This window comes from Vitis riparia, chromosome 3 (assembly GCF_004353265.1).
Source record: "Vitis riparia cultivar Riparia Gloire de Montpellier isolate 1030 chromosome 3, EGFV_Vit.rip_1.0, whole genome shotgun sequence".
Taxonomy (NCBI): Eukaryota; Viridiplantae; Streptophyta; class Magnoliopsida; order Vitales; family Vitaceae; genus Vitis; species Vitis riparia.
In genome coordinates this window covers 2,524,320-2,547,134 of record NC_048433.1, presented here as the reverse complement: position 1 = coordinate 2,547,134, position 22,815 = coordinate 2,524,320, and the positions used below count along the sequence as shown (strand labels likewise).

The 22,815-nt window shown below is 35.3% G+C and overlaps 2 protein-coding genes across 7 annotated transcripts in view; both read left to right on the top strand.

The window, feature by feature from the left end:
• LOC117911068 (NPC intracellular cholesterol transporter 1) overlaps nucleotides 1–16,332 on the top strand; it is a 38,842-nt gene extending 22,510 nt beyond the window's left edge. Inside the window, exons 19-39 of the mRNA XM_034825236.1 lie at nucleotides 1,133–1,261; nucleotides 4,162–4,360; nucleotides 4,448–4,591; nucleotides 5,512–5,558; nucleotides 6,696–6,779; nucleotides 6,896–6,964; nucleotides 7,063–7,139; nucleotides 8,216–8,285; nucleotides 9,959–10,108; nucleotides 10,503–10,568; nucleotides 10,730–10,874; nucleotides 11,012–11,076; nucleotides 11,182–11,247; nucleotides 12,435–12,528; nucleotides 13,680–13,716; nucleotides 13,855–13,912; nucleotides 14,125–14,235; nucleotides 14,408–14,475; nucleotides 15,450–15,516; nucleotides 15,598–15,666; nucleotides 15,917–16,332. Coding sequence (XP_034681127.1) covers nucleotides 1,133–1,261; nucleotides 4,162–4,360; nucleotides 4,448–4,591; nucleotides 5,512–5,558; nucleotides 6,696–6,779; nucleotides 6,896–6,964; nucleotides 7,063–7,139; nucleotides 8,216–8,285; nucleotides 9,959–10,108; nucleotides 10,503–10,568; nucleotides 10,730–10,874; nucleotides 11,012–11,076; nucleotides 11,182–11,247; nucleotides 12,435–12,528; nucleotides 13,680–13,716; nucleotides 13,855–13,912; nucleotides 14,125–14,235; nucleotides 14,408–14,475; nucleotides 15,450–15,516; nucleotides 15,598–15,666; nucleotides 15,917–16,006 — 1,905 coding nt within the window. The 3' untranslated portion in view covers nucleotides 16,007–16,332. The remainder of the gene's footprint in view (nucleotides 1–1,132; nucleotides 1,262–4,161; nucleotides 4,361–4,447; nucleotides 4,592–5,511; nucleotides 5,559–6,695; nucleotides 6,780–6,895; nucleotides 6,965–7,062; nucleotides 7,140–8,215; nucleotides 8,286–9,958; nucleotides 10,109–10,502; nucleotides 10,569–10,729; nucleotides 10,875–11,011; nucleotides 11,077–11,181; nucleotides 11,248–12,434; nucleotides 12,529–13,679; nucleotides 13,717–13,854; nucleotides 13,913–14,124; nucleotides 14,236–14,407; nucleotides 14,476–15,449; nucleotides 15,517–15,597; nucleotides 15,667–15,916) is intronic.
• A 1,087-nt stretch (nucleotides 16,333–17,419) lies between these two features.
• On the top strand, nucleotides 17,420–22,805 carry LOC117911071 (pentatricopeptide repeat-containing protein At2g17140). 6 transcript variants are annotated; one of them, XM_034825243.1, is made up of 6 exons: nucleotides 17,420–19,979; nucleotides 20,588–20,809; nucleotides 20,986–21,171; nucleotides 21,410–21,626; nucleotides 22,059–22,121; nucleotides 22,323–22,805. In XM_034825243.1, exons 1-2 carry the CDS (start codon nucleotides 17,470–17,472, stop codon nucleotides 20,712–20,714), a joined length of 2,637 nt encoding a protein of 878 aa, XP_034681134.1. In that variant the 5' UTR covers nucleotides 17,420–17,469; the 3' UTR covers nucleotides 20,715–20,809; nucleotides 20,986–21,171; nucleotides 21,410–21,626; nucleotides 22,059–22,121; nucleotides 22,323–22,805. The 6 variants fall into 6 exon arrangements, with proteins under 6 accessions (XP_034681134.1, XP_034681136.1, XP_034681133.1 ...); XM_034825245.1 differs by lacking the exon at nucleotides 21,410–21,626 and having other exon boundaries at nucleotides 22,445–22,805; XM_034825242.1 differs by lacking the exon at nucleotides 21,410–21,626.
• Nucleotides 22,806–22,815: the final 10 nt, after the last annotated feature.

Below are 22,815 nucleotides of genomic sequence, written 5' to 3'. Positions count from 1 at the left end.
CTCCTTTGAGATATAACAAAGGGTTTGTCCTCTGGTAAATCCTTGTTCTATAAGAGCCATGAAATGTACATAAGGGAAGGCTTGATGAATATAGATATGGATTACATGAATATCTGTATTTCTACCTAGCAGTTCTCTACTCAAATATAGGACATTCATGGACTACATGAATATAGATATGACTCCACTTAATTCGAGTCTTTGAGGGTTGGAGAAGTCATCATTTCAATGATTTAATCTATTCTGCCTCTCCCCATTAAAGCTTGAGGCTTCATACAAGTCATCTGTGATAGGTATGGTTCAGTTTTGCATTCAACATACTGCCATATTTTTTGTGTTACATAGATTTTCTTTTGGTTCTTTGTTTTTAATGTCCTGGAAAATTTAATATCAACAATAGGCAGAGGAGGCCTTGGTCTCTATCCAAACCATCTACAAAATCTAGAAGAGATAAACTTGTATCACCTAGAGAACTCCTTGACCAAGAAAAAAGAGACTCTATGAAATGATCTTTCAATGCCAAATCAGATCCAAGCCTTCAAAAGTCCTGCACTTCTGCTCTTTCCAGACACTCCAAAATAAGCACAAAGGTGCCAACCTCCAAACCATTTTCCTGGACTTGCTAACAAAACTCTGATGCCTGCTAGACTATGAATCTTTCACTTAATGAGGTAATACTCCGTACACTCCCAACTCTGAAGTAACTAGTTGGCATTCCGTCAATCAACATAGCAAGTTTGACTGTGGAAATACAAAAATCATTGACTCCCACTTTAATTTGTTTCTTTTAGATATTGACTCATGGAAAGCCTTATTTATCTTAATAGCTAATCTTGTTTTAGATATCCTCTTTTAATCTATATAATATACATTTCATATATTTATTGCATCTCTATGCATACAAGTATTCTGTCATGTATTGAGAAATGCTAAATTTTTTTATGTTCATGTATCTGAATCTTTTTACTTATATTCCTGAAACAATCTCTCCACTTTATTCACTATGCTGAAAAGCGAGGATTGAAAGTTGTTCAATTACTAATATTTTCAAGCTTTGGATAATTGGATTTATAGTGCTGTTTGGTTCAAGCCTGCGCTGATTATTATGTTGGTTTAATGGTTTGGATTCCAGGTATTGCTTGGTCTTTCAGGAGTTATTGTTGTCATGCTCTCTGTCCTTGGATCTGTAGGATTTTTCAGTGCCATCGGAGTAAAATCTACGTTAATCATAATGGAAGTCATTCCTTTCCTTGTTTTGGCTGTAAGTTCTTTATCTATTCATTAGCTACAATTCTTGCGATTTTAAGGCATTGGTAAGGGAGGAGGTGGATCCTATTTTAGCTATAGATGCTAATATGTTATGATAGTTGGACAAAATGCATTTTGAGTCCCTCGTTATTTTCCCATTAGTTATATGTGTATGTGTATATATATAAACTTAAAAAATTCTATACTAAAGAGAATAGGTTAGCTACAATATATTTGTGTCCAGTAATTTATAGTTAATAATGAAAACCCTAACAGAACTGTAGTTAACTGCTTAACCTGTAAAGTACTGAAAGAAAATGATGAGGTGAATGCGCATATGTTATCATGGAGCCAGTTACTTTGATGATATGCAAAACCCCAAAGAATATGTATTTTTCGGCATCCTCTTCTGCTAATCCCACCTTAATGTGAAAAGGTGTTGCTTGCTTTAACTTGAGTAGTGGTGCATGGCAGTGGTGATGTGCCTGAAAATGGTGTGGCAATAACAAAGGTGGAATAGAGTACTGGAAGAGCTTAATGGGCTTGAAACCCATTTTAGCTTATTATTTAAAATGATTGGTTAATTAAATTTTGAACCTTGGTTATGTAAAAAGGGAAATTGGAACTTTAAATTGCATGAATAATAAAAAATTAAAAATTTATTATTAATCAATTCAACAATTTTTTAAATCCATCAAATAAGGTTTCGAGAAGGGTTGGAGAGAGTGGTGGTAGTCCTGTGTGAGAAGGGATGTTCTCTAGCCCAAAGCAGATTTGAAGAATTTAAGAGAGAATTGGGAGTGATATTTTTTTAATCTTCTCTGTTAGGAATGAAGAATTTTCAAAGTGTTTTGAAAAGGTATGTCTTAGTGTTCCCCTCTCTATTATTTCAGTTGAAATGGACCCAATGCATGTTAATCCTGTCTTAAATAGACCTTCGACTTTAGCCACCAAAGGGAAACTCTCAATTGAGTCCAAGATTTCATGATGTTGGAAGGGCCAATCCCACTGCCAAGACAAGCCAAGTCTGTATTGGGCGGTTTGGTGTTGCTGCAGCTTTTACAAAAATCACTTTTAGCTGTGTTGAAAGAAAAATCAGTTGTGATGTAAAGTGGTTCATAGTTTAATACAACTGTCAAAGTGGGTGAGATTCACTTACAACCATTTTCCTTTTACTTTACTAAGTGCATGAGTTAGATGAAATTTTAAGAAGTGATTCTAAGGGGTCTAGGATCAAATCCCAAACAAGCCTTTGGACCTCCTATGCCCTGCTTTAGACTTGGGCAGATGTATTATCATCAGGGCGTTTTGTTAAGGAGATGCCTCAAGAGGGCATAGGAGAACATTGAGCCATTGATAGTTTGGAGGAATATTTATCATTCTCTTGGATTGGAGAACGAAGCCATCGTTCCCATTAGGTGCACATTGTCTCACATCCACCTTGAAGTGAGGTTGGAGAAGCCCCTTAGTGTATGCCACAGCTTGGCATGCACACTCTGTGAACATCCAAAGGTGAACATCTGTGTACAAATTTTGTAATACTGACACTGCAAAAGAGTTGAAGATAGCGACCATGGGGGAAGCATGCATATAGTAGAAGGCATGTGGTGTGGTCCAGAGTAGAAGGCATCCAGTGCCAGGCTAGTGGAGGACTGTTTTTTCACATAGTACAAGAAACATGGTGCTCTATTATTAGTCAAGACACAGTGACGCTTTCGTGTTGCAAACTGGAATCATGTTTGCAAACCTTGTGGAATTTGAAAGACATCAACAAATCTTCTGTGTTACCATATGCCATCATATCCTTTGTCAGTAAATTGGCATTTCCTTTAGCTTTTCATGAATGCATTTGTGTCTATTCTATCTTTTCCTGCTTTGTTCATCCAGCTCAACATCATCACTTGACTCACTTCTGCTGTTCGAATTTCCTTGGTGTAGCATTTTGTAACGTAATTTGTAACTGGCCTCCAGTCTTTTTATGAAACTTTCTGTTATCTTTATTAGCTATCTTGATAAGTTAATAGGTACTCTATGATCATATAACACTTTAGAAGCTCTTCTACCCTTAATCCATCTAGCTGTAATTGTATAGGCAAACATCCTCTTCAATTTCACCTTATTGATAAACTAAAGAATGAAAGTAACTACTTTCAAGTATTTCCTCGTCATAATTTTCAGTTTTTCCTCATTTCTACTTATTTGTTTACTGAAGTCACATTCTGTGAACTCCATCTTAGTGCTGCCTATAAATTCTGTTTTTTTTTATTTGCCGGCTCATGTAAGGCTTCTTGGTTACATGTCATGAACCTGATAAGCTTCATGCAAGTTGATCTTGAAAATTGCCTAGACTGGAACTCTGAAAAGAAAAAGATTTTCAACAGTAGTTGTGAGTTTTCTCTTTGGAATTCAGGGAAAGAAAATGAGAGGATGAATAAAATATTAAAAGTATAGATTCCTTCCTAATCTCTCAGCATACAACAACTGCTTTTAGATCTTTGATTTTGTTCAGTTCTGAACTTGGTGAGGGGCTTCAGAAATGCTGTTACATCTGCCATTTGTGTACTCTAATGTTTTGTAGCTTTCATTTAGATATTGGCTTAATAGCTTTATGTGTCAGAAAGCATAAATTTGAAATGTAGAGATTTGTTGAGAGGTGTCTCTTGACATGAAACTGCATCTGCCATTCTTCACACTTATTGGAGTTAAACTAAAATATAGATAATCACGATATCATATCAAGATTTAAAATTAATGCGCTTGCAAGAAAATGTGGCTATCATTCTCATATTATAGGTATTCCAGCATTGAAAATTGGTATGGATGCCATTACCTTCATTAATGATGAGTACAGTTACCAATTAATGTTTTAGTTGTATATCTTTTACATATTTCAATCCTATTAATTTCTATCAGGTTGGAGTCGATAACATGTGTATACTGGTACATGCTGTGAAGCGACAATCCTTAGATTTGCCTCTAGAAGGACGAATAAGTAATGCACTTGTTGAAGTTGGTCCGTCCATAACACTAGCTAGTTTGTCTGAAGTTTTGGCGTTTGCAGTTGGAAGTTTCATTCCTATGCCAGCATGCCGTGTTTTCTCGATGTTTGCAGGTTCTTTTTTTGTACCCTAATAAGTTTTTGTGTCAGACATCAGTTTGCTCCCTTTACTTTGACCTTTCTCTACCTGTTTCTCTGTAGCTTTGGCTGTTCTACTGGACTTCCTTCTGCAAGTTACTGCTTTTGTTGCCTTGATAGTGTTTGACTTCATGAGAGCTGAGGATAACAGGATCGACTGCTTCCCATGTATAAAAATTCCATCATCTTCTGTGGAATCTGATGAAGGTATTACAAGTCTTTACTTTGGTTGCATTTGCATTAATTTTGGATATGGTTAAATTTGATTTTTCATTTGTTAATGTTAGATTTGTGCTACTTGTTTAGGAAGGTTAAGGTTCTTTTTCTTTTCTTTTTTAACAAGAAGAAAAGTATTGTTTATAGAAAAGGGAAAAAACAGAAAAAAGGTTGTGAGATACTTTAAATCATGCAAATATAGAAAGAAGGAGAAAGAGGAAACACTAAAAAAGCGGTTCGGTGAAGTGGGGTGGTGTTAGGCCTAGTGGTGGGAAGTTCCCAACAGACGCAACTGGGGAGTGAGGTCTCCTGTGAGCCAGTTATTACCACCCTTGTTAGCTGACTTAGACTTCCACTGGAGAGAGGAATCCACTACTTAGAAAAATCCAAATACGGTGCAACCATTGATCATATTTGCAAGGCCTTCGCTTGCCATGTGACAAACAGGTGATATGATAGAACATTAAAATATCCACCTCCACCTAAAGATAAAACCTCCATTCTGGATGTCTCTTCTTCTAACAGGCACAAAACATCTGCCTCAATGGCCAATCCAAACCAGGAGACTTTGGGAATTCTCCAATAATCCCTTCTCTATGGTTTGGGAAGGGTTATTTTAAGTGTTTTTCCAATTGCTTCTATGGCTTTACAAGAGGCATTTTCCAAATATTTTAAATGGTGGTAGAAGCAGAAATAAAAAATGAAAAAAAATGAAATAACAATATTAATAAATAAATAAATAAAATAAAACCTCTGGTGATAACCTTGTCTGTCTCTGATAAAAAAAAAAAAACCTTGTCTGTTGTTTCTAGGTTTATATTAATCCTAGGATTATGTTATGCGTGTGTGTTTCCTTTTTTTCATTTGGAAATTGGTATTAGCTCTTACGGAAGCAGTTCTAAATGTTGTAGGCATCAATCAGAGAAAGCCAGGAGGATTGCTGGCTTGGTATATGCAGGTAATTCTCTGTGCCTAAATGAAAATTTTGTGTTTGTAACATCTTGATCTTAATTTTATGGATATTAATTTCTCCTAGCGTGTCTGTCCATGTATTACTGTTTTTTAATACCTTCTTGATGGTTAGCATTGGAACTCATTATACGATGGAGTAATGTCCAGGTAACATTGCAAACTCTCAAAGAAACTAAAGATACCCTGACCCTGACATGTCAATATACTAAAAGGTGATATGGTACCTTTTAAGTTCTCTTGTCTAACCTGCACATCCCTAAACATGCACGGTGCTTTTAAGGATTGGCCTGAGGGTTTTGACCCATTAGCATAAATGGGTCTGGTTTAGTTCCACCTATTCAGCTGGTGGATGGGCTAGTTGGATCTGGGGTAGCGATCTTGGACAAATTGTCATATTTTACAATTCCCATTTATAAAATTTGATCTTCATTAATCATTTTCCTATGTTTTATTTATGTTAAAAGGTGAAGATAACTGATACTATTTTATTGTTTTTAATTAATCAATAACATTTTGGATAATAACTTTAGAATGAATAGGGTTTGGGTTGAATTATTCTGAGATAGTTTGGATTTAGGTTCTGAAAATAAAATGGGCCATATTTGTGCTGTGGATGGCCCTATAAATAGCTCAATTGGTGGATTCTCTCATACCCATTTGAGAGTCTAAGGTTCAAGTCCCATGCTTAGCCAATAAGTGGTTCTATGGAAAGGGGCCATGTGTTCATGGTTTTCCCCTGTTGGTGCATTGATTTTGAATCCATCTCCTAAAATTAGATCCAGTTTTGGGCTGACCAGTTATGAATCTAGCTTCAATTCTACCAGGATCAGAACCATCTGATCTGGCTTACTCCCATGGGTTACAACAATGCAAAAAGAATATGGATACAGTTGCAGAAATTCTCGTAATTAAGTGAAATATTAATTTTAACGAGCTGAATTCTCCAAATAATTCAAGCTTCAAACCCGCTAGGTTAGATAAAGTCATTCAATAATGGTTGCTTTATCTTTTGTTTTGGGATTTAATGGATGCCAATATCTGTTTGATGAAATAGGCGAGCAATCATATACTTTCTTTCTATTTCATTTTTCAAATTGCTTTTTGTATCATTTTGATCTTGCAGGAAGTTCATGCTCCCATTCTTGGTATTTGGGGAGTTAAAATATTCGTCATTGCTGCTTTTTTTGCTTTCACATTAGCAAGCATTGTAAGTTGGTCATTCTATAGAGATAGTAATGTCTAATTTTTTAGTTATATATGTTTTGTTTTCTCTGCTTTTCCATCTCTATATTTTCATGTCTTTCCACATGTCAATCCTTGTAGGCATTGTGTACAAGAATTGAACCTGGTTTAGAGCAACAAATTGTCCTTCCTCGGGATTCATATCTTCAGGTTTGACTTTATAGCCTAATTCCTCCTTGTGTTGTGGCTTTCCTTTAACATTTTCCATTTTATCGTATCTTCTTAGTTGTTAATTTTTCTTTGCACAGGGATATTTCAATAATGTTTCAGAGTATCTCAGAATTGGACCTCCATTATACTTTGTTGTTAAAGACTATAATTACAGGTATCGATGAATGTTATTTTGTTGCTCTTTCTTGCCTTATGTACCTTTGGAAAATATGCCAGTTCGAAATTCTGGCAGATTGGGTGGCACATTATTGAATATTTTTCCAGTCCATATGAGCTGTAACAATTGTATAGTTGTACATAGAATCTCCTAAGATTTTTTCCCTTCTTAGCATTCTTCACTTATTTTATTTATCTTTGATAACATAATCATAGGCGTTATTTCCTAGGCTATTTTTGTACAATTATTCTGTATATATTCATATGTAATCCTGTACAAAAAAACACAGCAGAAGGCATTTCAAAAAAGGGTTCTAGATCTGAATGAGAACAGAAGGTTATATGGTGTGATGCATTGAGAAGATACAAAAAAAGGGTATATAAAAACATATTGTTATAAGAAATTATGTGGGGTTGAACCTCTTAAGAGAGACATAATATTCCCATTATTTTCTTCCCAAATCCATCTTCTAGAATGGACTAGTTGCGGGACAAAAATTGGAGTGATTAAAGAAAATGAAACTGAGTGAAATTGATAGCCTTGGGACATTTGAATGGTCCTCAATTTGATGTGAGATTAAAGAAAGAGGCACTTCTATATAGTTGCTTCCTTGTTTTAAACTTGTGATTCTTTTGATGATGATGATGATAAGGACAAGCGTGAATACTGTGTGGGGTCCTCAAAAGATTCATAATGATAGGGGTGGTGGCAACACCTTAATTAGGTTGATATGGTGTAATTTGTAAGCTATTCCTTCCTATAACTTGATTGTGAGAGGCTTATGATCTTTGGGACTACTCTTTAGAGGGCTCGTCTGCCAACTGTCATTTTAATATCTCTATTAAACTTTCAATTCTTCAGAAGTCCCAATTAATAGAATTCCATTTTTAACTAAGAGATAAACATGAACAGAGCTATAAATGTTTTAAGAATACCGACTCAACAATCTAGTAGTCCTTATTAATTGCTTGTTTCATTTTGCTATGTTTATCTTGTTTGTTGTACTGTTAAAATAAATATATTTAAGATTAATATGGTTGTTTGGTCTAATGTTAAATGATCTTCTTACTCAGCTCGGATTCCAGACATACAAATCAGTTGTGCTCCATCAACCAGTGTGACTCAAACTCTCTTTTGAACGAGGTAATATGATTTGTGAAGGACCTTTTTCATTTCATAAATGGATATCAAGTAAAACTTGAGACAGCTACACAGTGTGGCATACACATATTGATAACTGCTTGTATGCTTTGTGATTATGTATTGAGGTTGAAATCATGAAAATTTACATTCGTCAACTAATTTTCTTGTTTTGTATTTTTCCAAATCATGTAAATCTGAAGCCTATATACTTTTGGGTTATAATCTTGTAACATGTGAATTTGGTAATTTTGATTGATTGCTTCTATTTGTTGCATATGTGACTGGTTCATATCTAGCAAACACTGATTAAAGCAGTTAGATGGCTCTGTTGTCTTCTGCATGAAATCATTTTTTTTGATAGGCATCTACTACATGAGATCATTACAACATCTCATCAATGTAATGTCGTTCATGGGTTGACCACTTTAGAGCCCCAATCATATCAACTCCATGTCTGCACCTATCTTAAAGACTGGTGCCAATTGTAATTATTAGTGAATTTGTGATGATTCTTGGTTATCTTAAGTTCCATTGAGACAAATGAAACTCTCTAAAGGTCTACAATGGCATTAACTATGAAACCCAAAAAATTGATATGGGGAAAAAATGATATTGAATGAATTAATTTGTTAAATCTAAAACCTTGGCTGAATCTATTATTTTGTTAGGATACTTGACCAGTTGCCTGTCCACTTTGCCATTGTACCATTTTTTGTAGCTAAACTTTTGAGTTAAGGGGTACATAAAATTTGATTTCCATCTCTTACCCCTTCCTTTCAATTATTTACTAAACCTGGCACCTCCAATCTTTGATTATCCTTATAGAGTTTGCTTTCACAAACTTTTGCTGGTAGCTGGCTTCTATTATCAGAGGTAGCTGAGATGGTCCATGCACATCTTTACAGTATAATATTTTGCTCAATTTACATTAGCAATTCTTTGAAACACATTTTGGCATGATCCCAACCACTGTCTTAAAAAATTATCGTACTTGGAGCTGTCTACATTATATAAAGTAGGTGTCTATTTTTCTCCCATGAAATAAAAGTTCCTAGTGAGAGGAAAGAGGATGTGATATGGGAGATCTAAAGAGACACAATAGAAGAGGTTGAATTAAGCAAAAGGAAAATACAATGTGAAAAATCCAATCAGCAGAAGAGGTGGAAAGTTTGTGAGGCAGAGTATTTTTCAATATGTATGTTCTGAACAAGCCAATTCTGAAATGTAAGTTAAGATGACATCCATGTTATGGGAAATAATGATATCTTTTAGAAGATATTTGTGGCCCTAAAACTTCATTTGCCATCTGCTAACCAAGTTGGCTGAGTTTCTTTCACATGTCAGCCTAGTGTTACAAAAGCAGGCACCTCCATAATGCCTTTCAATGGATCAAATGGCTTTGCCTGATAGGGGTCACCCATCCTTCCATTTTGGAGGATTGGGTGACTCATGAGAAATTCCTTCTGCCATGTGTTTATATCACATAACACTACATATGTCTAATTTCTTCCTTTTTGTCTTTTTGATTGGCATCTTTGCTCCTATATTTAACAGTTGCTCTAATGGCTGTCCACTTCATTTAAATACTCAAATACATTTTTCTTATTTTCTGTGTTATACAGCAGGTTTTACCTTGGATTGAGTATATAACTTTATTCTTCATGCCTCTGCAGATATCAAGAGCATCTTTGGTGCCAGAATCAAGCTACATCGCTAAGCCAGCTGCCTCCTGGCTTGATGACTTTTTAGTATGGATGTCACCAGAAGCCTTTGGTTGCTGTAGAAAGTTTGTAAATGGTAGTTATTGCCCACCAGATGATCAGGTCAGTGCTCCTGGGACACTGGACATTATTGCCTCTTTTTTTTTTTGGCCTTGTAACTGCTCTTGTTATAGGCAGCTTAATTTTTTTTTACTAGCAAGTCTTCGTTCATTGTAATCTCTCTCTCTCTCTCCCATATCAATTTCTAGTTTTAACCTGCATCTTATTGATGGTCCAATGGTACAGTTTTATGGATTTAATTTTCATTCATAAGATTATGATTATTATGCTTCCACTCATAATGTGGTATCTGATAAGTTGTTGCTGAATTGCTCTATTCTGTCCATCTGATATGATTTTGATGTGTGTATATATATATATATATATATATATATTTGTTCTTCTTTAGCATGACATGCAATTAGATTATTGAAGTAGGCATATTTTCTTTCTCCAGCCTCCTTGCTGTTCTCCTGATGAAGGTTATTGTGACCTAGGAGGGGTGTGCAAAGACTGTACAACGGTAATGTACCTCTATGTCGCTGAGAGAATATCCTCATATGTTTTCAGTAAACTATTTTACTATGAATGTATTTATCAGTGGCCTAACATCAAGCCAGCACTATTAATAAAATGTCAAAAAAAGAAACTGTCTTCAGATTTAACATTTTGGAATGGTTCCAGTGCTTCCGTCACTCAGATTTGAATAGTGGCCGGCCATCTACAGAACAATTCAGGGAGAAGCTTCCATGGTTCCTTAATGCATTGCCCTCTGCTGATTGTGCAAAGGGTGGCCATGGAGCTTATACTAGCAGTGTTGATCTGAATGGTTCGTTGCATTGTCATTTTTAATTATGTAAATTGAACAACTATGCTATGGTATATATCCCTGTAAATATTTGCACAAGGAGCCTCATACTCACCTGAGTAGTTTCCCCTGAGCAATACCTTGTAACCTATTGTCAGGTTATGAAAGCAGTGTTATACAAGCATCAGAGTTCCGTACATATCACACACCACTAAACAAACAGGTATGTGATCATCTCTACTCTTTAGTAAACAGATCCTACAATGTTATTTTGGCAATTTTCTCAGCATCGATTATGTTAAACAATCCTTGTATCTTTTTTCCATAGGTTGACTACGTTAATTCAATGAGAGCTGCAAGAGAATTCAGCTCAAGGGTTTCTGATGCCTTGAAGGTTTGAACTCATCCATGTGGAGTTGCCATTATTTAGTTATTTGTCCTGATTTCATGAATAAGGATTGGATATTAGCTTTAGAAATAATGGGAAAAAGAATGGAATATTCTTCTATCTTCCAGACGCAAGAACATGTCATTGTAATAGTGCAATAGTGCATCTACCAAACATATATGAGAAAGATGGTGTTGGCATACAAATTTCAAGGTCTTTGCACTTGAGAGTAGTTATGTTGGTAGCTCCCTGTTGCATACTATCCACCCTTGATATCTACATTAGCTGACTGTTTTAGTCCAGCTACAAATTATAGTAGCCCTTCATCAATTTTACATACGATTATATATAACAAGCTTCTAGGCTAGGTGATTCTTGAGTTTCTTAAGTGTTGTGAGTTGTGACAAAGCTCCATCAATATGTGCATACTTCTATATGGAGTTGGTTTGGCAATTTCTTGTGAGTGCAGTTATGATTTGAAATCCATCTTAGTGGCACTAGAGCCTAAGGAAACATTTTCCACACAAGATTTTTCCATGTTCAACACCATATTCAGCTCATGTGTTGCATTTCATTGGTAAGCGAGAGTTGAAGCTTCTACATGGAGTTAGGTTATGGCAATTTGTTGTGAGTTCAGTTCTGATTTGAGATCTTTTTTGGAGCACTAGAGCCTGAGGAAACGTTTTTCCACAAACTCTTCCCACATTTGACCCAATGTTGAGTTGGTGAATTGCATATCTCATGGTAAGCGAGAGTTGAAGATCATCTTTGCAAATTGAAACAAAGATCAGCAAGAGGCTTACTGCAGTTTATCCATGTTCCAGATAATATTGGATAAACTTCCTTTGAGTAAAAACAAAGTTTAACATTTGAAGAAATATTTTCATTATTATCTTCTCTTGTTTCAAACTAGATAAAGGATTGAATCCCCTTCTTATCTTTGATACTGATAAATGAGTTTTTTACATAATCTTGACTTTTTTGGGGATAATTTAGAGTGGATAAAGTCACATACCTACTCCCTTTGTTACCAACCAATTCATATGGACTTATTTTCTTGACTTTTACTCTGTTGAATGGTTTTAATAAAAAAATTGATTCTAAATTTCAGAGTGTAGTGAGTAGCTCTGCATGGAATTGTGTATTTGCTGCCTGAGATATTTTTTTATTTATTTTTTATTTTATAAATGCAGATCCAAATCTTTCCATATTCAGTGTTCTACATGTTCTTCGAGCAATATTTGGATATCTGGAGGACAGCTTTAATCAACATTGCTATAGCACTTGGTAGGTGTTCAAAGAATTGTAAATCTGCCTTTTTAGGTCTATTTTGATTCTATATTACATATTTTGATCTCTATCTGTGTTTTTTTATTCTAGTACAGACCTTGCTCTTTGCTCTCTCTCTCTCTCTCTCTCTCTCTGTGCGCACGCGCATCAGTGTGTGTGCCCCTCTGTGCCTGTACATGTGTGTGCGTGCGTGCGTGTGTGTGCCCATTCAACATATTAGAACTGAGTTTACAGTCTTTTCTAATACCTTTTAGAATAGCTTAGATCTCTGCCTCCATAATGAAACTCTCACCAGCTGGGATTAAAGAAACTACCATAACTTGTGATCCCTCAGGATACCTGTATGTCTAACTTCCCTGGGTTACACAAAGTGCAGCTTACAAAAGTAAGCTTTAAGGAGGTGGTTTCATGATCACTGGCTTCAGTCTAGGAATTTCAGACTTCAGTGAACTCCTTCAAAACTTTTATTCACCAAAACTCACTTGGAATCCAGGAAATCCACATCTCTATCTTGCCAAATCACCCAGAAAATAGCCACAAAGAAGGAACAAGAACATAGAGTTTTTCCTTCTCAGTTTTTAACCGGCCTCCAAACAAGATCAAAATCATAGAAATAGTTTCAGAGTCTGCTGAAGTACATAAGAAAGATGCCAATGGGTAAGTAAATAATCAATTTTCTTTACACTTTCTCTGCACAAATACATGTCTTGACAAAGAGCCATATATGGCTTGAAGAATCTCATTGGCATTTACGTTTTTACAAGCAACTAGTCAAGCTACAACCCTCACCTAAGGAGGAACCTCGACTTTCTAAATCATTTCTTCTGTGCAGTTGATGGTGGTATTGGTTTTAAGCATTTGTCAGTGGTTTTATTTAACCCCATAAGTGAAAGGTTGACAACTAGTCAGGCTACAATCCTGACCTTAGGAGGAACCTCAACTTTCCAAATCAAATTTTCTGTACAGTTGATGGTACTATTGATTTTAAGCATTTGCCAGTGGTTTTATTTAATCCCATACGTTATAGGTTGATTCTCACTTTATTTTTTTGCTTTGTCTAAATTTAGTTTCATGTGCTCTAGTTCACTTATTATCGTGCTTGTTATTACTGAGGCACTCATTTCATATTGCATTTGTTGATATAACAGGTGCTGTATTTATTGTTTGTCTAGTTATCACTTCCAGGTTTGTATTCTTCTTGTTGCTTTTGACTTGGTTTTTGCTTTATTTCTTCCTTCTCACATGAAATTACTGGTGACAAGTCAAATTCCTTTTGAAGTTAAACTATTTGTTTTTTCTGTTTTCCTTTCTCATTAAATGCAGTGTATGGAGTTCAGCAATTATTTTACTTGTTTTGGCAATGATTATTGTGGATCTCATGGTATATATCTTCTACCTTGGCAATAATAAATTGCATTTCTCTTTGTTTAGGTTTTGATTTGTTGATTCTGTGTCATTGCATTTTTATCCTAATAATTTGCTCTATTTACTAAATTCTCTCTTTTGTCAATTGTTTGTCATTTCGCTTTATGTTTTCATCCATTATTCTCTTTTTAAAGAAACGGAAAATTGATGCCTGATGGATCTACTCAGGGTGTGATGGCATGTCTGGATATCCAACTGAATGCAGTCTCTGTTGTAAACCTTATAATGTCAATTGGGATTGCTGTTGAGTTCTGTGTCCATATTTCACATGCCTTTTCGGTCAGTATCAATCCATTTGCAATTTCATTTTAAGGCTTTGTATGCTTTATTTATTGTATTATTTGGGAGGGTGTGATGGAGTAACATTCATGGCATTGGCAATTAAGGTTCTGTCCTCAGAGTTGTATTATTTACAGAAACTTTATTGGACTTCTATCCTGCACTTCTATAGGTAAGCCAAGGTGATCGGAACCAACGAGCAAAGCTGGCTCTGGGTACCATGGGAGCCTCTGTCTTCAGGTAACTGATAATACTCTTTTGTTTGTTGAGGTTTGGAGGCTTTTTCACCACTTGATAGAACTCCTCTGGGCTGTAAACAGAAGCCACAGGTTGACACAATAAAGTGTTAGAAGCATGTGTTTGAGAACATTGATTAATGCTCAGAAAATAAATGAACATTTAAAACAAATTGAAGATATATGAAGGACAAAATATGCGTAGGAAGCATTGCTATCAGCAATATTCAGTTTTCTTTCTCATGCCCACACATTGCATAGTCTTTAAGTTTTGTCAGTTAAGGTTTTGAGGACAACTAAGCAATGTAGAACTAAGAAATGTCCCTTTAGCTGGAGAAAACCAACATGACTCACATATATGGTTATAATTATTTTGAATATAGACAAAGTCTAAAATGTTTTCACATAATAATTGTTTTTTATCATCTCAGTATGCTAACATATTTTCCACTCTAGACGTTGCCTATGGTCTTTTTGGTTCAAAACATAACATGGATATTAGAGTGAGTGTAGCTAACAACTGCCATCAAGCCGTTTTTGACTAGGTGGTCGAATTGATGACGCCAGGAGGTGTTTAGTGTCTATTTATATTGTAATAGCATTATATCAGATATCAACCAGGAAAAAGTTATTATTATTCTTATTATTATTTCATAGGCCATGAAAGGATTATTACTAATATCTAGCTGTGTATCATTTTTCATTATTATTTCGGAATTCCACTAATTAGGATACCTACATCTGTAAACCTTTGCTATGTGAAAAAAAGCAGCCATATCATTATTTTCACCCCTTCACAAATCTTCTTATTCCCTCTTTTCTCTTTTCAAAACATAATCATGATCCGTATACACCACTAGTTTTGAGGATTAATGAATTGTATGATCCATGGCAGTGGTGGGCTGGAGTTATCTGTGATGAGATAATGTTTTCATTTACAGATGTTTGTATTTTGATTTTTTTTTATTTTTTTTTCAGTGGAATTACGCTTACAAAGTTAGTCGGGGTTATTGTCCTCTGCTTCTCAAAATCAGAAATTTTTGTGGTAAGAATCCTTCCTTTGCTGCTTTTAATTTTACATTTTACTAATATTAGGACTCTTGAGAGTAGGCTTTCTGCTCTGCAGGTTTATTACTTCCAAATGTATCTGGCATTGGTTCTTATCGGTTTCTTGCATGGGCTTGTATTTTTACCGGTGAGTTATTCCTCCATTACCATGCAATTATTCCTACCTTAAAGAGGTCTAAATTTCAGGCAGCTAGGCATCCAATAGGAATATGGTGAACTCCTGAACTAAAAAAAAAAATGTGGAAGAGGAAGCAGTGATGATGATGCTGGTTCCTGCAGTTTTGTGATTTGTCCCCTAATCTGAAACAAAATTTTCCATAAAAAAACAGAAGATTAATAACCACACTATGTAATTTTGTTTCATTTGTGGATTGCAGGTGATACTAAGCATGATTGGTCCACCATCAATGCATGTACCCATAAAACAGCAAGAAGATGAGCCCTCTTCTTCAGCATTATTGGGCTAATTAGTTCAGCAGCAAAGCCTCTCTTTTGGGGCTAAAATTCTGGTCTTTGTTCTCATACTTATTGTACATTATTACAGTAATAGTTGCATAGACAGTGAGTCATGAACATTTGTCACTTGAATCAGCCTCAGTTGGAGTCTTTCCAGTATTTAAGTAGAGTAAGATAGAGGGGTGGAGTCATATCACTTAGGGTTTGATACAAGTCTGGGACAGGACAATCACAGTGATCCATATTTGCATCAGAGATTTATTTTTATGTATGTTTTAAAAGAGACTACAGAATACACTACTGTATATTCTATGATTTTTATTTTTTTTTTCATAAATTCTTCTTAAATATTTGGGTAAAATGGTTTTTTTTTTTGGGTGTTCCCTTAAATTCTTATTACCGTTTTAAAAGTAGATGTATTTTTAAAAAAAAAAAAATACGAGAAATGATAGTTCCATATTTTTTATTTTTTATAATTGATATATTTTATCAAAATTAAAATAATCATCAATAATAAGTACTACTTAATAATATTTTAAACATTTTTATTTAGTGGCAAATTGAGGATTTCGTATGGAATAAAAATAATTATATTGGGGCATGATTAACAGTTTTCTGTTTTTCAGAACAAAAATCATAAAAAAGTATTGTTTAGTAATAAAAAATTGTTTTCTAGTTTTTGTTTGTAAAAATAGAAAATAAAGTATTTTAAAATAACATGTTTTAATTATTTTATATTGTTTTCACTAGTTTTTTAAGAACTATTTTTAGAAATAATTATAATAGAATAATTAAAAATAAAATACTAAATATAAAAAATATTATATTTAAAAATGTTAAAAATATTTTAGGTTTTCAAATGTATTTTTTATCTATAAAAATTAGAGAATAGTTTTTAAAAGCTACTTTTTTGAATTGTTTTCAAAATAGTTAGCAGAGCAGTTAGTGTTGCATCTTAAAACATACTACCAAAATCATTCTTAAATGCCAAATTTTATTTTTCTTTCTTATTTCAACATGGGGAAAAAAAGGATTGGAGTTTTCATTGCAAAAAAAAAAGGAAAAAAAAAGGACTATGAAAGCTTGTTTTTATTATTAAATTGGATTTACACGTCGCCCCAACTTGTAGTAGAAGTAAGACTAGAAATAACTATTGTTTTTTTAACAATTTGTAGCAGAAATAAGACTAAAAATAATTATTGGTTTTGTATTTAAAAATAACAATTTTATTAAGAAAAATAATTATAATAATTAAATAAAAACCTATTTCTCAAGTGAACTTTGAGGCTAAGTTCGCTTTCTTAAAAAAAAAAACCCTCTACAACCTGCTTTAGATTATTAAAAAAAGGAAAAAGGAAAAAAATACCAAAAAGAAAAAAAGAAAAAGAAAAAGAAAAAAAGAAGGGTGGGTTTGTGGGGTTAAATGGATTCAAAACTACACATTCCCGCGAAAAAACAATAGTCGGTTGGTTTGATGGATCAAAGAAACAAACTCACCAAAGCTCTGATCAAGAACACCCACAATCCCACATTGGCATGGCATCTCTTCAAACGCATCCTCTCCATTCCAACCTCTTCGTCTTCCATCTCCTCCCGTTCCATTCTTCGCTCGATTCCCATAATCACCCATATCCTAATTCGCGCCAAAATGATCTCCCAAATCGATCATCTCCAACAACTCCTCCTTCAACAACCCCAAGAAGTTTCCCACGTTTCCCTTATCGCTCTTATTCGCATCTTAGCGAAATCGGGCCTTTCTGATTTGGCATTTTCCCAATTTCAATCCTTTCGGAGCCAGGTTCCTGCAAATCCTCCCCCAGTTTATCTCTATAATATGGTTCTTGAGTCCTCTCTTCGTGAAGATAAGGTGGATTCCTTTTCGTGGTTGTATAAGGACATGGTTGTTGCTGGGGTTTCCCCGGAAACTTATACTTTGAATCTTTTGATTGCTGGGCTCTGTGATTCAGGTCGGTTCGAGGATGCCCGGGAGGTGTTTGATAAAATGGGTGTAAAAGGGTGTAGACCTAATGAGTTCAGTTTTGGGATTTTGGTTCGTGGGTATTGCAGGGCAGGGCTGAGTATGCGAGCTTTGGAGCTTTTAGATGGGATGGGGAGTTTTGGGGTTCAACCTAATAAGGTCATATATAATACTTTGATTTCTAGTTTTTGTAGGGAAGGGAGGAATGATGAGGCTGAGAGATTGGTGGAGAGAATGAGAGAGGATGGTCTGTTTCCTGATGTTGTTACTTTCAATTCTAGGATTTCTGCTCTTTGCAGTGCTGGAAAGATTCTTGAAGCTTCTAGGATTTTCAGAGACATGCAGATAGATGAGGAGTTGGGGTTGCCTCGGCCAAATATCACAACATTCAATCTAATGCTGGAGGGATTTTGCAAGGAAGGGATGTTGGAGGAAGCGAAGACCCTGGTTGAGTCTATGAAAAGAAATGGCAATCTTATGGAGTTAGAGAGCTATAATATATGGCTGTTGGGTTTGGTAAGGAATGGAAAACTGTTAGAGGCACAATTGGTGCTTAAAGAAATGGTAGATAAGGGCATAGAACCAAACATTTACTCTTTCAACACAGTGATGGATGGACTTTGCAAGAATGGATTGATCTCTGATGCAAGAATGATTATGGGGTTAATGATCAGTAGTGGAATTGGTCCTGATACAGTAACTTATAGTACTTTACTCCATGGATGCTGTAGCACAGGGAAGGTACTCAAAGCCAATAATATTCTGCATGAGATGATGCGGAGGGGCTGTTCTCCAAACACCTATACTTGCAACATCTTGCTGCACAGTCTATGGAAAGAGGGGAGGATATTTGAAGCAGAGAAATTGCTGCAAAAGATGAATGAGAGAAGTTATGATTTGGATAATGTAACCTGCAATATTGTCATTGATGGTCTATGCAAAAGTGGAAAATTGGATGAAGCAGTTGAAATTGTCAAAGGGATGTGGATTCATGGAAGTGCTGCTCTTGGCAACTTAGGAAATTCATTTATTGGTCTAGTGGATAGCAGTAGTAATGGGAAGAAATGCCTGCCCGATTTGATCACGTATTCAATCATAATCAATGGATTATGCAAAGCTGGTAGGCTTGATGAAGCTAGAAAGAAGTTCATTGAGATGATGGGTAAAAACCTGCATCCTGATTCGATTATTTATGACACTTTCATTCATAGTTTCTGTAAACATGGAAAAATATCATCAGCATTTCGTGTTCTCAAGGATATGGAGAAAAGAGGTTGCAACAAGAGCTTGCAAACTTATAATTCATTGATCTTGGGCTTAGGAAGTAAGAATCAAATATTTGAAATCTATGGGCTGCTGGATGATATGAAAGAAAAAGGAATCACTCCTAACATTTGCACTTATAATAATATGATTAGCTGTCTCTGTGAAGCAGGGAGAATTAAAGATGCCACTTCTTTGTTAGATGAAATGCTGCAAAAGGGCATTTCCCCTAATATTTCTTCCTTCAGATTATTAATTAAAGCTTTCTGCAAGGCAAGTGATTTTGGCGTGGTAAAAGAAGTGTTTGAAATTGCTTTGAGTATATGCGGCCACAAGGAAGCTCTTTATAGTTTAATGTTCAATGAGTTACTTATTGGAGGAGAAGTCTCAGAAGCTAAGGAACTATTTGATGCTGCTTTAGATAGATGTTTTGATCTAGGAAATTTCCAGTATAATGAGCTCATTGAAAAACTTTGTAAGGATGAAATGTTAGAGAATGCAAGTGATATTCTCCATAAGATGATTGATAAGGGGTATAGGTTTGATCCTGCATCTTTTATGCCAGTGATTGATGGTCTGGGTAAAAGGGGAAAAAAACATGATGCTGATGAACTTGCAGAAAGGATGATGGATATGGCTTCAGAGGGTATGGTGGAAAATAAGATTACTAGAAATGAGAGTGCATTCAACCGTCAGAAACGAAACAAATTCAGCGGAAGTGATTGGCAAACAATAATACACAGGTAAGGCTGTAAAAGATCTCTATATTATTTACTTCATATTACTGACACTTTCTTCTGTAATCTCATTGCTCTGTATGATTGCTTGATGCCATACTTGGATTGTGATTTGTTTATCTGCTTGTCTTGATAGAAGCTTTTGGAGTGCCTTTTTAATGGTTTTCACATGATATCAGATGTTTTCACCATCAATTTGAAGTTCTATCTTATCCTAGAGTATAACATAATTGTTACGGAGCTCTTGTTAGGGCACATGGTACTACTAGATGTGTATTGCCTTGTAGGTGATCTCCATAACTAAAATTTATCCATAAACATAACCCTGATAATCCCTTCATTTTTCTCCCCCTGTTCCCATATTTTCTCCTCATATCAAGAAATGTAGATAATAAATGGATATGCTCATCCAGATGCAGCCTGCACTAGATATCCTTTCTGGGATCTAACCATCTGTGCCTGTGTCACATTTAATTCACATGCTGGGAATGTATCTTGGTGATGCAATATTTTCCAGACACTTTTTTGTTATTGTGTATTATATATTATATTTTTTAACTTCTCTTCTCCCATTAGATCTTCTTACTTTGCGTTGATTACCTATTCTTTCTCAGAGATGATGGCAGTGGACTAGCATTGAAAGCACTTAAGCGAGTACAGAAAGGCTGGGGTCAAGGAAGTATCTCAAGTCTACAACCTCAGAAAAATGACTTTCTTGATTACTGGGAGGGAACTAATTAAATTTCTTGGTTCCTTGAGGTCAACACTCAAGATTTGGAACAAATTGGAAGGATTGGATGTATGAGAAGATTGAAGACCCTTTTATTAGTACCTAGGTATGGTTATGAATCTGATCTCAAATCTGTCTGTTTTTCTATACAATTATGTGGCTGAAAAGCCCACAACCAATTTATGTGCTGTGTAGTCATTTAGCACAGGCTTATCCATTTTAGTAAGCTGGCCTCTTTCTGCTTACTGCTTATTCAACTGATTAGTGTTTGATATTCTTCAGGGTACTAAGGGTGAGGTCCATTTTTTCATCAGATAAGATGAAAGAGAGGATGCACTAGACAGTTACAACAATGTAGTCAATGAGCAACCAACCGACCTTATCTAGGGAGCACTGAAGCAGAATTATTCTGGGTTTTCCCTCATTCATTGTAAACAAGGCCATGTTAAAACATGTTTCTTGCAATTGGTACAGCTACATCATTTCTTCGTCTCTAAAATATCAGTCTTCTTTTCCGGCATGTACACATGCAAAAAATCTTCTGGCTAGTGTGAATAAATAATACATTCTGTGTAATGCTTAGTATGTTTTTTAACATCCTAAGCTGTTCCCTAGCTTGGAAATTATTCTCAGTTTAGCCTTCAGTTAAGCTTCAAATCTTAGAAATAGGAACTAACTTCTGAAAACTTGACCTGATGGACTATAGGTGGTTTAGCAAATTCAAAAAATATGTGCAGATTCTTTGGGACATATTAAAGGGAGTACCGATCAAGAATTAGTAATCAACCATGTCTAAGCATATTGTCTTGTGGACATGCAATTGGCTTTCAACGGAGGCATATGATGACCAGATAATCCAAAGCATGATTTCTTGTTCCATTCTCATCTATCACTTTCAAAGATGTTTGGTTCAAAGTCTCTAGGTATAATGCCATTCTGAATATAAAACTGAATTTGGTCTCCATTTTAGAATATCTAATGTGTACATATGGATTAGTTATCTTGTCAATATTATGCCCATTTTTTATGTGCTTATGTTTGTAGGCTGAATTCAAGATAGAAAATTTTATCATGTTTATAAATCCTCTTGCATTAGGGAGAAATGCTACCTCACTGGCTTGGAGTTGGTGAACTCCTCATTTTAGATTTCTCTGCCAACAAAAATGGTTTCCATGATAATCGTTTCCGCTATTGTCAAAATGTTGCAGTGAAATCACATTCTCCAGGCCAGGAGTATCATCATTTGCTTCTCAAGATTAGAAATTTGTGCTCTTTGCCTTACACTCTCAGCTTCTGATAATAGTTGCTAGTTAACTCTGTTCCTCAGCTATCAGTATCTCTTTTATGTTTTGCAGAATTAATCGCTTCCTGATGTGCCTGGCATCATCTTGAACAACACTACTGCTTTCGTGAGGAAGGTAATTAAAGTTCCATTGTAATAGTATTGTATTTTTGTTTTCCAAAAGAGTAATGAAGTTGGAAAGAGTATTAATGCAAGAATATTAGATGCCAATTGCTCAAATACAGTCCAGTGTAACTTCAATATGCCCCAAATGGTGGACTTTGTTGGAATGTCAGAATGATACACTGCAAGTAACTTAATGCATCATTTTTTACAGTTCCTCCCACCTCCCTGGACTGCAATCTCTCACACACAAGAGAATGATACACCGCAAGTAACTGGATATAGATATATATAGTTCAGTTGTATTCTTTTTCCCCCTTTTTTTGTCATTTGCAGGTGGGTTTGCATGCGGTTGGTCCATCTGACATATACTTACCGAGAAACAGCAAGCACACCAGCCTTACGCTTTTTCTGCTACTGATAGGCTAACTGTAGAGAACTGTTTTTCTTCAAATAAAATTTCATTATTCGGTTATATGGAAGTTCCTTGTGACAGATATTTGGTGATCTTTATCCGTTCTAATGATAATCGTGGTGTAATTTTCCAGTATCAACTTCATTTGGTCTCGGCTCATGTAATAATACTTGCGATGGTAAATGCCTGTGCAATGCAGCAAAATAAGGAGATTGTTCCTTGAGTGTAGTTTGATGCCTCAAAGAAATCGAAAATGGGAGTACAGAAAAATATTCAAATCAACAGCCCAAAT